Consider the following 12,699-nt stretch of genomic DNA (forward strand, 5'->3'; position numbering starts at 1 on the left):
GGAGACACCAGAGCAGGGGGAATGAGAGGGAGAAACACCAGAGCAGGAATGAAAAGGGAAACACCAGAGCAGGGGAAATGAGAGGGGAAACACCAGAGCAGGGGGGAGGAGGAGCAGGGAGAGCAGGGGGAATGAGAGGGGGAAACACCAGAGCAGGGGGAATGAGAGGGAACAGAAGCAGGGGGGAATGAGAGGGGAAACACCAGAGCAGGGGGAATGAGAGGGGAAACACCAGGAGCAGGGGAATGAGAGGGAAACACAAGAGCAGGGGGAATGAGGAGGGGGAAACACCAGAGCAGGGGGAATGAGAGGGAGAAACACCAGAGCAGGGGAATGGGAGGGAAACACCAGAGCAGGGGGAATGAGGGGGGAGAAACACCAGAGCAGGGAAATGAGAGGAGGAAGCAGAAGCAGGGGGAATGAGAGGGGGAAACACCAGAGCAGGGGGAATGAGAGGAGGAAACGCCAGAGCAGGGGGAATGGAGAGGAGAACACCAGAGCAGGGGAATGAGAGGGCGCACCAGAGCAGGGGAGATGGGGGGGAAACACCAGAGCAGGGGGAATGAGAGGGAGAAACACCAGAGCAGGGAAATGAGGGGGGGAAACACCAGAGCAGGGGGAATGAGAGGGGACACACCAGAGCAGGGGGAATGAGAGGGGGAAACACCAGAGCAGGGGGAATGAGAGGGGGAAACACCAGAGCAGGGGGAATGAGAGGGGGGAACGGAGCAGTGGAGATGCAGCCTTACTCTCAGATTTGAGCTCTGAGACCAAAACAGAAGTGAACCATTTCTTTAAGACCAACAGTCTTGTTTGAACTCCTCCAACAGGTTTAACGAGGATGAGATCTGCGCTCTCATTGGACGGAGACCGTCTGGTCCGGTGTGCGGTTGTTGATTCCTGAGAAGTGATTGGCTGAGGCTCCGGACCCGTCACACAGCAGCAAAGATCTCTGCAGATTAGATAACAAACAGAGTCAAATACATGCATGAACCAACAAAGACTGAAACTACTGCAGAAATGATTCTAACTTAGGAAGTTATTCATGTTCTTAAAGACATTCTTATCTCAAATTTCCCTTTTTTATTTCATGATACTGTTGACAGTGTGTTAATATCTTGAGGGTTGGATCTCGATAGCAGTACTAAAGCCATACTTTCAAAACCGTCTGACATTAACAGCTTGCTTATTGCTACGGCCATATGGTCAAATTAAAATGACTTATTTCAAATGTAATGTACGGTCTCCTCTGTGTCTTTAGCTGCAGACTGTTGGACACACGTCAGAGCATTAAGCTATCAGCATTTAGCTGTGTTTGGACTACCGGCGCTAGGCTAACGTTAGCTGCTGCCAGCTGTAACGTTAGCGTTAGCTAGCGTCCTGTGCAGCGAGGCTTCTGCTGCTTGGAACGTCTGTTTCAGACGCAGGAAGTTAAGAGGAACCCAGATCATTTGGTCCAGTAGATCAGGACTTGCTCCTGTTGTTAGATCTAGTTTCCTTTTTTATTTTGATACTCACCTTCTCGTCTCAGGTGTGTTTACTTCCTGGTCTCTGTCTGCCGTCCCCCCGTGTTATTACCTCGGTACCCATCCCTCTACACCAGGAGGGTTAACCTTCTGAGGTCTCAGGGCACTTTCCCATAGCTTCTAAAATGTACCTTTATAGGGTATTTACATATTCTACGTGAGGTGGATGGATTATCTCAGCAAAGGAGAAGTGCTCACTAACAGATTTAGACACATTTGTGAACAATATTTGAGAGAAATAGACCTTTTGTGTACATAGAAAAAGTCTTAGATCTTTTCAGCTCATGAGAAATGGGGGCGAAAACAAAAGTGTTGCCTTTCTACTGTTGTTCAGTGTAATAAACTATAAAGGAAATAAGCAGTGACAAATATTTAGAGTAAACTGAAACTAAATACAAACTAAAACCTTCTGCTAGATCTGCAGGTAAAATAAATAAAGAGTAATTTAGGGTTGATGTTAAACTGCTGGACTCGCCTCTGCTCTCCGGCGTCTTCCTCTCTCTTTGAGCGTCTTCACGTCCACCTCGTCCTCCTCTTCCTCGTCCTCGCCGGCAGTCTTCTCTCCGATTGGCTGCATGGCGGCCAGGAGGGCGGGGACGGTGAAGCAGGACAGGAAGCGGGCCTTCAGCAGCTGGTAGGCGGGGTTACTGGAGAACCGCTCCGCCACCAGCAGCCGCGCCACCGCCACGACCTCCGCCGGGTCCATGTCCTCCTGCGGGGGGGCGGAGCTAACGGACGCCGCTGCCTCCTCCCCTTCCTGCGGGGGGGCGGAGCTAATGGACGCTGTCGCTGCAGGTGAGAAATAAAAAAGCCTTTACACACAACATTGTAACTGTTGTCATTTAAAACCAATGTCATAATTGAGAATGGATTAAAATATGTAATCACGATTTTTATCGGTTCTTTTTTTTTTATTTTGAACAAGTAAATACAATACAACATCCAAAGAAAATAGTAATGTAAAAAAAGAACAGTTAAAAAAATAAAACTCCATAATTTCTTGTACCTAAAGACCTCTATTTACACATTCAAAAAGGAGTAGGAAGAAGTAAAACTTATGTACTCCTACCCCTTTATACCCTCTTTCCTATTAAATGTGTTATACTTATATAATAATAATTTGATAATAATAAGTCAGAGATAAGAAAATTGTAATTAATTGAAATTCATTTACCTATAAACAATAATTATACACATACTACACATTGTTCAATGTAAGTCCAAATTATTAATTAATTGCACTGTATTTATCTGTACCTCTGGAATATAGTTTCTTTGAACATCTTTTTAAATTTGGACATTGCTTTAATTCATTACTAAATGAATTAAAGCAATGTTATTAGACAGAAGGGTCAAACTCAACGTCTAAAGGCCCAGACCACATTTTAGTTATAACAACTTAGTTATAACAACTTAACATCTTTGTTATAACAACTTAACATCTTTGTTATAACAAATTAACATCTTTGTTATAACAAATTAACATCTTTGTTATAACAAATTAACAACTTAGTTATAACAAATTAACAACTTAGTTATAACAAATTAACAACTTAGTTATAACTACTTAACATCTAAAGCTGCAGTAGAGCCAGTGGGACTGATCAGTCTCCCCGAGTCGGTCCAGAAAGTTCCTCAGAACACCGAAGAGACGAGACCTAATACGTCTCCATAGCGGCAGGCGGCGCTAATCTGGATTGTCGCCCAAAAAAAGGCAAACTGGCAGCCGATTGGACGAACGCATCACATGGGTCTGGCTGCTCCGGAAATTCAAAGCCAGACTGTCATGGTGTCTCGTTCAGAATCCGATCTCATATTGGACTAAAATAGTTCACTGACACGTGTTTCTGAAAACATTTGAAGAGAGAAATAGACTGTCTGTCTGTCTGTCTGTCTGTCTGTCTGTCTGTCTGTCTGTCTGTCTGTCTGTCTGTGTAGTTGCTGAATCTGTCTTCATTTCAGATCAACAAAGATCAGTTTAGAAGATTTTCATCAGATTTTGAGAGACTCTAGTCACCTCATCCTGCTCCTCGTTTCCTGGTTAGCTCTCCACCAATCAGATTGGTCATTGAGTCTGACTGCCGGCAGTGCCCGCCCCCCCCCCCGATTATACAAGTCAAATCGGCCCAAATGAAGGCCGACGGCCCCTCAGACTGACGACGGCACAGAACACACCGAACAGACTCGAGTCACCGACCTCGCCAGACTGTCAGACGGCTGATTATCAGCTCGTGTGTTACATTACATTACATGACATTTAGCTGGCGCTTTTATCCACAGCAACTTACAATTACTACATATGTCAGAGCCCACACACCTCTGGAGCAACTAGGGGGTAAGTGCCTTGCTCAGGGACACATTGGTTGATGTATCGCAGTGGGAATTGAACCCAGGTCTCCCACACCAAAGGCATGGGTCATATCCACTGGGCCATCACCACCGGATGTGTCTCGTCTTTAGGGCCGCAGCGGAAAATGAGAATCACATCCAGAGAAAGACATGTTTAGTTTATTTGATTTAATCGCAAAAGTCAAATATCTTTGACTGAGACTCATATGTGTCTCATATACTGTCTTAGGGTTTGGTCAACACAAAGCCCTAAAAAAAGTCAGGAGAAAAGTTCCTTATCCACCATCGAAAAAAAAAGAGAAGTCGAAGAAGTGACAAAAATTTAAAATGGCAACAAACACGACGGTGAAAGCCACAGAACTTCGGGAAAAGTGACAAAAACAAAGTGACAAACGTCGGAAAAAGCTACAAAAACTGGGTGGGCCAAAACTTATTGTGAACCTACATTAATATGGGGCCGGATTTGGCCCGCGGGCCTTGAGTTTGACACCTGTGCTTTAAAAAGGATACTTTTGTGGACTGAACATTGAAATCAGACAGAGCCATACTGTATATAATACCTCTATAATACAGAGAGGTGACCTCAATATTGGAAATGAAATGCAAGTGTATAGTTGTATGTTGTTGTATTGTTTTAAGTGTAATTGTTGTATTTTCTACTATATTGTATGCTGTATATATATTTGATTTTTTCCTATAATAATATATTGAGTCCACCTGCTCCTTCTCGATCTCAGTTTTTTTGGTTCTTTGGTAAAAGCTGATTGATTTGTCCGTTTGTGGTTTTCTTTTCTTTATTTTCTTTCACAATAGAGATCTTCAACAGGTGGTCCTCAGAGTTACTTTACTTTAAATAATTAAAATGTCTTAACATGAATCATAAATATTATTAGCAAATATAAATGAGCCTATTTGTGAAACAAATGCACTGATGATAGGCTAACTGTCCTATAGGTAGTCACTAAGATAGCCAAAAGGTATATAACAGCTTTAGGCCGCCCTACAAGTTATTGTAGACCCAGATTAATATGCAACTTCATTGTATACAATATATGTAGTAGGGGACCCCTGCTCCGTCTCTCTCTCAGTTAAAGGTCCCATGGCATGAAAATGTCACTTTATGAGGTTTTTTAACATTAATATGCGTTCCCCCAGCCTGCCTATGGTCCCCCAGTGGCTAGAAATGGTGATAGGTGTAAACAGAGCCCTGGGTATCCTGCTCTGCCTTTGAGAAAATGAAAGCTCAGATGGACCAATCAGGAATCTTCTCCTTATGAGGTCATAAGGAGCAAGGTTACCTCCCCTTTCTCTGCTTTGCCCTCCCAGAGAATTTGCCCCCCCCCATGAGAGAGAGAGAGAGACATCATGGCTTTCAAACGAGAAAAGTGGCAGTTGGTCAAGGCCACACCACCACCCTACACCTTGCCCCCCCCCTCTCTCCTCCTCAATAGCTACAGACACAGAAATGGCACATCCTAAGGAAAGCTCATTGTGGGACTGGCTCTAGTGGCTGTAGTTCTGCACCAAGGCTGAATTACGGGAAAGAGACTTCAGATACAGTATTAGGGGACCACTAAGGTCTATATAAAAGAGACTTCAGATACAGTATTAGGGGACCACTAAGGTCTATATAAAAGAGACTTCAGATACAGTATTAGGGGACCACTAAGGTCTATATAAAAGAGACTTCAGATACAGTATTAGGGGACCACTAAGGTCTATATAAAGAGACTTCAGATACAGTATTAGGGGACCACTAAGGCCTATATAAAAGAGACTTCAGATACAGTATTAGGGGACCACTAAGGCTATATAAAAGAGAGACTTCAGATACAGTATTAGGGGACCACTAAGGTCTATATAAAAGAGACTTCAGATACAGTATTAGGGGACCACTAAGGTCTATATAAAAGAGAATTCAGATACAGTATTAGGGGACCACTAAGGCCTATATAAAAGAGACTTCAGATACAGTATTAGGGGACCACTAAGGTCTATATAAAAGAGACTTCAGATACAGTATTAGGGGACCACTAAGGCCTATATAAAAGAGACTTCAGATACAGTATTAGGGGACCACTAAGGTCTATATAAAAGAGACTTCAATACAGTATTAGGGGACCACTAAGGTCTATATAAAGGAGACTTCAGATACAGTATTAGGGGACCACTAAGGTCTATATAAAGAGAATTCAGATACAGTATTAGGGGACCACTAAGGCCTATATAAAGAGACTTCAGATACAGTATTAGGGGACCACTAAGGTCTATATAAAAGAGACTTCAGATACAGTATTAGGGGACCACTAAGGCCTATATAAAAGAGACTTCAGATACAGTATTAGGGGACCACTAAGGTCTATATAAAAGAGACTTCAGATACAGTATTAGGGGACCACTAAGGTCTATATAAAAGCATCCAAAGAGCACCATGTCATGGGACCTTTAAGGGGTCCTTGGCTTAAAAAACATTGAAGACCCCTGTTTTACATACTTTTGATATGAAAAAGAAGAGATCAACACATTAATCCACTGTGAAAATATTCGTTAATTACAGTCTGTGGGGTGTGTTACCTGGAGAGTCCTCGGCTGGTTGGAGGTCAGAGGTGGAGTCCGGCAGGTCTGGAGACGGTCTGGATGTCCTCTGGGTGCAGCTGCCGGGTCTGTTGGGGCGTCGGGGTTGGGAGCGCTGACTCAGCAGCTTCAGGAATGATTTGGTCAGAGACTTCTTGGCCCGAAGCAGCGCACTGAGCGTGCTCAGACTGCTGACGAAGGGCGGCAGGTAGGGAAGAGCCACGCTCAATCCAGGTACCACCACGCCTCCCTGACCGCTCAGCCAATCCTGCACCGCGTCCTTGGGCTCAAGGAACATCAGGGAGGGGTCGAACTGCAGCGCCTCCCGCCTGAGGGGAGGGGGCGCTCTCGGGTCCGCTGTAACTGCGCCTTTATACGGCAGGAAGAGTTTAGGGGGAGGCAGGGGGAGACGGGGGTTTGAGACTGGTTGCAGGATGAAGGCTGGTGGGTTGGGCCTGAATGCAGAGGTGGGCCCAGCAGGAAGGTGTGGCTGATTCATAAAGGGGCGGTTTAAGGGGACAGATACAGCAGTGGTGGGTTGGGGTGCGGTAAACTGCGGGCTGCCGGCGGTGAATCGCAGAGCGGGCGTGACCGGATGGTTCAAAACATTCCCGTGTGGAGCTTGGAGGCGAGCGTTTGGTAGCAACGCCAGCTGCAGGCCTGGCTGAGGGCCTTCTGTCAGCTGGACCAGACCCCCGGGAGTCATGACCCACATCGACTGATTGGGAAGTAAATGGAAGCCGCGGGGTTGAATCGCCGGCTCGTTCTTCACCATAACTTTCTTTTTAGCGCGAGACTTAGGAGGGCGCTTCTCCCGAGGAGGCTTCAAAGCTTTCTTCTTCTTGGCTTCAACCTGGAAACAAAAATAAAATGGGTGGAGTCATGTAATGGCGAAATTGCATTCAAGCATAATTCCTTATATTTTTATGTTTTATTTCTACTTTAATTCATACACAAATGCTGAAAGAGTCTATCTCATTTCCCACATGCAGATTCTAACTTTGTGAGACGTGCAGTCTGGAACATAATGTGAGCACTGTTAGCCTGAACCGATAAAGGTACAGTGCCTTGCGAAAGTATTCGGCCCCCTTGAACGTTTCGACCTTTTGCCACATTTTGGGCCTCAAACATAAAGATATAAAACTGTAATTTTTTGTGAAGAATCAACAACAAGTGGGTCCCAATTATGAAGTGGAACGAAATTCATTGGCTATTTCAAACTTTTTTAACAAATAAAAAACTGAAAAAGTGGGCGTGCAAAATTATTCAGCCCCTTTACTTTCAGTGCAGCAAACTCTCTCCAGAAGTTCAGTGAGGATCTCTGAATGATCCAATGTTGACCTAAATGACTAATGATGATAAATAGAATCCAGCTGTGTGTAATCAAGTCTCCGGTATAAATGCACCTGCTCTGTGATAGTCTCAGAGGTCCGTGTAAAGCGCAGAGAGCATCATGAAGAACAAGGAACACACCAGGCAGGTCCGAGATACTGTTGTGGAGAAGTTTAAAGCCGTTTGGATACAAAAAGATTTCCCAAGCTTTAAACATCCCAAGGAGCACTGTGCAAGCGATAATATTGAAATGGAAGGAGTATCAGACCACTACAAATCTACGAGACCCAGCCGTCCCTCTAAACTTTCAGCTCATACAATAAGAAGACTGATCAGAGATGCAGCCAAGAGGCCCACGATCACTCTGGATGAACTGCAGAGATCTACAGCTGAGGTGGGAGACTCTGTCCATAGGACAACAATCAGTCGTTACTGCACAAATCTGGCCTTTATGGAAGAGTGGCAAGAAGAAAGCCATTTCTTAAAGATATCCCATAAAAGTGTCGTTTAAAGTTTGCCAAAAGCCACCTGGGAGACCAAACATGTGGAAGAAGGTGCTGTGGTCAGATGAAACCAAAATCAAACTTTTTGGCAACAATGCAAAACGTTATGTTTGGCGTAAAAGCAACACAGCTCAACCCTCAATACAACACCCCCATCGCCTGTCAAACATGGTGGTGGCAGCATCACGGTTTGGGCCTGCTTTTCTTCAGCAGGGACAGGGAAGATGGTTAAAATTGATGGGAAGATGGATGGAGCCAAATACAGGACCATTCTGGAAGAAAACCTGATGGAGTCTGCAAAAGACCTGAGACTGGGACGGAGATTGCCAACAAGACAATGATCCAAAACATAAAGCAAAATCTACAATGGAATGGTTCACAAATAAACATATCCAGGTGTTAGAATGGCCAAGTCAAAGTCCAGACCTGAATCCAATCGAGAATCTGTGGAAAGAACTGAAAACTGCTGTTCACAAACGCTCTCCATCCAACCTCACTGAGCTCGAGCTGTTTTGCAAGGAGGAATGGGCAAAAATGTCAGTCTCTCGATGTGCAAAACTGATAGAGACATACCCCAAGCGACTTACAGCTGTAATCGCAGCAGAAGGTGGCGCTACAAAGTATTAACTTAAGGGGGCTGAATAATTTTGCACGCCCAATATTTCAGTTTTTTATATGTTTAAAAGGTTTGAAATATCCAATAAATTTCATTCCACTTCATGATTGTGTCCCACTTGTTGTTGATTCTTCACAAAAAATTACAGTTTTATATCTTTATGTTTGAGGCCTGAAATGTGGCAAAAGGTCGAAAAGTACAAGGGGGCCGAATACTTTCGCAAGGCACTGTACAAGGTCACCCTAAAACTATCTCTAGTGTTCCCATGCCAGTTAAGATGTAACTGGGGGGTGAAAGTCGTACAGGGAGGAGGAGGTGAGATGACTTCAAGATGTCTCTTGTATTTCTCTGATTGTCTTCATGTGTATCAGATTGCATGTAAAAATTGTAGCGTCATACTAAGCCAAGTGTGTGTGTGCTGTAACTCTGAAGATGCATATAAGCCTGGTGTTCTGTTCACTCATTTGAGAAACTGACTCCACACTGGGCTGCGGCCTTTTGTGAAATCATGTTGCTTCTATATTTGCAAATATATATTTTTAATAAAATACAAAAACCCAACTTGGTTTTAGTCTGTCTTATTTGTTTCAATTTACTAAACTTTGGAAACTTCCCCCCTGCTGCAAATGAAACTTCCACTACAGTCAGACAGTTAGCTGCCAGCGTCTCTTTTACATCATAATAACCAGGTAAGAAAACATGTCTTGTCGTTCGGTAGCTACCGTTTAGACACACAGTGACACAGGGTTTCGTTACCCAACCCTACTGTTCCAGCCCGGTCTCAGGGCAGTTCGTGAAACGGTCACGTTATTTTGAATCTATTGATACGTTTTTGTCGGGTTTTTTCCGTGGTGGCAAGCATAAAAAAAAGTAAACTAATGTATTTAAATGAGAAGCATATGTCGTGGTCACAGCACGTCTACGGTAGCAAGCAGTATGAAGTGCCGAAAATCTGCGTAAAGAGGTTGTTTGGGGGGGGGGGGTGGGGTGAGTCAAACAATTCAGGACTTTTACGCCGGAGGGCGGGAATCGTGTCCCGCGTGTGGCGTTTTGTTTCCCCGTTAATCTCCCTATAGACCATTTTCGTGCTGGCCACCACGAAAAAAACTACAAAAACGTCCCTGTGAACTAGAGGTGTGAATCTTCACTCATCTTCCAATTCGAATACGATTATCATGTCAGCGATTCAATTAGATCCGATATCTCGATGCATTACATAAATGTTTCTATTAAAGCCATGTAGGATATTTAATCCATGTTTCTATTAAAGTCATGTAGGATATTTAATCCATGTTTCTATTAAAGCCATGTAGGATATTTAATCCATGTTTCTATTAAAGCCATGTAGGATATTTAATCCATGTTTCTATTAAAGCCATGTAGGATATTTAATCCATGTTTCTATTAAAGCCATGTAGGATATTTAATCCATGTTTCTATTAAAGCCATGTAGGATATTTAATCCATGTTTCTATTAAAGCCATGTAGGATATTTAATCCATGTTTCTATTAAAGCCATGTAGGATATTTAATCCATGTTTCTATTAAAGCCATGTAGGATATATAATCCATGTTTCTATTAAAGCCATGTAGGATATTTAATCCATGTTTCTATTAAAGCCATGCAGGATATATAATCCATGTTTCTATTAAAGCCATGTAGGATATTTAATCCATGTTTCTATTAAAGCCATGTAGGATATTTAATTCATAGCTTTTCAAGCTTCAAAAACCAAACATTCTGCAGTGCTCTAATACTAAATAACTTGGATACATAAAACTATAAAGCACTGAGCACATGGCAAAACATACCAGAATATGTAAACAGATGTGTTGTTAGGCCTACATTACATTATAAACAGAAATAATCGATTATGAGCCGGCTGATTATCGATGCAGCATCGTCCATGTCCACGATTCCATGCATCCATTATTTGATTCATTTCAACACCTGTAGTGTGAACACGTATCAATAGATTAAAAATAACGTGACCATTTCACGAACTGCCGGGAGACCGGGTTGACCGTTCACGTGTTAAAAACACCTGGCTGGGACAGAAACACCCTTCTTACCTTCGCCTGAGTGGCTTCCTGAAGATCTTTGACCCTCTGAGTCGGTTTCCGGGTTCTCTTTCCTTTCTGGCTCCCACCTGCACCTGTCTCGCTCTCACATTGGTCGTCTTGACTGCTTGAAACGCACGGCTGCTCCTCCACCCTCTGGGGAGGCTCGTTGGAGCCGGAGTCAGGGCTCGGTTGAATGGACTTTGAGCTACGTTGACTCGGGGTAGGGCCAGGATTTATAAAGGTGTAGTCATGCTCTTTAGGGAAAGAAGGAAGTAGGCTTATTGTGGAGGAAGCAGGCGGTGCTAAACTGAGGTTATGAGTTGAGGACACACTCCTATCAGAGCAGGCTGCTGTGGCATTCAGGGGCAACCGGGACAAGTTCACAGGGACTACTGTTTTTGAAGGAACAGGGAGGGCTGTTTGGGAGGGAACAGGAAGGACTGTTTGGGAGGGAACAGGGAGGACTGTTTGGGAGGGAACAGGGAGGACTGTTTGGGAGGGAACAGGGAGGACTGTTTGGGAGGGAACAGGGAGGACTGTTTGGGAGGGAACAGGGAGGACTGTTTGGACTGTTTGGGAGGGAACAGGGAGGACTGTTTGGACTGTTTGGGAGGGAACAGGGAGGACTGTTTGGGAGGGAACAGGGAGGACTGTTTGGGAGGGAACAGGAAGGACAGTTTGGGGGGACTGTTTGGGAGGGAACAGGGAGGACTGTTTGGGAGGGAACAGGGAGGACTGTTTGGGAGGGAACAGGGAGGACTGTTTGGGAGGGAACAGGAAGGACAGTTTGGACTGTTTGGGAGGGAACAGTTTGGACTGTTTGGGAGGGAACAGGGAGGACTGTTGGGGAGGGAACAGGGAGGACTGTTTGGGAGGGAACAGGGAGGACTGTTTGGGAGGGAACAGGAAGGACTGTTTGGGAGGGAACAGGAAGGACTGTTTGGGAGGGAACAGGGAGGACTGTTTGGGAGGGAACAGGGAGGACTGTTTGGGAGGGAACAGGAAGGACTGTTTGGGAGGGAACAGGAAGGACTGTTTGGGAGGGAACAGGGAGGACTGTTTGGGAGGGAACAGGGAGGACTGTTTGGGAGGGAACAGGGAGGACTGTTTGGGAGGGAACAGGGAGGACTGTTTGGGAGGGAACAGGAAGGACTGTTTGGGAGGGAACAGGGAGGACTGTTTGGGAGGGAACAGGGATGACTGTTTGGGAGGGAACAGGAAGGACTGTTTGGGAGGGAACAGGAAGGACTGTTTGGGAGGGAACAGGAAGGACTGTTTGGGAGGGAACAGGGATGACTGTTTGGGAGGGAACAGGAAGGACTGTTTGGGAGGGAACAGGAATGTCTGTCGGAGGAGAGTTTGTGTTCTGGAGCTGAGCTTTCTTTCGCGGAGATGAAGCAGCTTTCTTGATGGCTTCAGCCTGAAAGGAACCAAAGACAGACAGACAGACAGACAGACAGACAGTCAAGTCAGACCGATTACATCATATTAAGAATATACATTGAAATTATTTGATTCATTACAAATGTGCACAATTTAATAGGGCTGGGTATCGCCACTGATTTCCCGAATGGATTTGATTCTTATTTAATTAGGGATATTACAATACCAACTTTCATCACTAATAAAAAACCCTATCACTATCCTAATTCATATTTTAAGATGCTAAAAATGATATCCAGCTACAAAAAAGCCTGACGTTAGAACTGAAGTGCAGAGAGTGTTTTCTATGCAG

General features: G+C 44.4%; 1 protein-coding gene across 1 annotated transcript in view; it reads right to left on the reverse strand.

The window, feature by feature from the left end:
* Positions 1-633: 633 nt before the first annotated feature.
* snapc4 (small nuclear RNA activating complex, polypeptide 4) overlaps positions 634-12,699 on the reverse strand; it is a 36,212-nt gene continuing 24,146 nt past the window's right edge. Inside the window, 5 exon segments of the mRNA XM_039802523.1 lie at positions 634-952; positions 2,002-2,315; positions 6,450-7,302; positions 10,974-11,640; positions 11,642-12,384. Of these exon segments, the coding sequence (XP_039658457.1) occupies positions 857-952; positions 2,002-2,315; positions 6,450-7,302; positions 10,974-11,640; positions 11,642-12,384 (2,673 nt within the window). The 3' untranslated portion in view covers positions 634-856.

The sequence above is a fragment of the Perca fluviatilis genome, chromosome 6 (genome assembly GCF_010015445.1).
Source record: "Perca fluviatilis chromosome 6, GENO_Pfluv_1.0, whole genome shotgun sequence".
Lineage (NCBI taxonomy): Eukaryota > Metazoa > Chordata > Actinopteri > Perciformes > Percidae > Perca > Perca fluviatilis.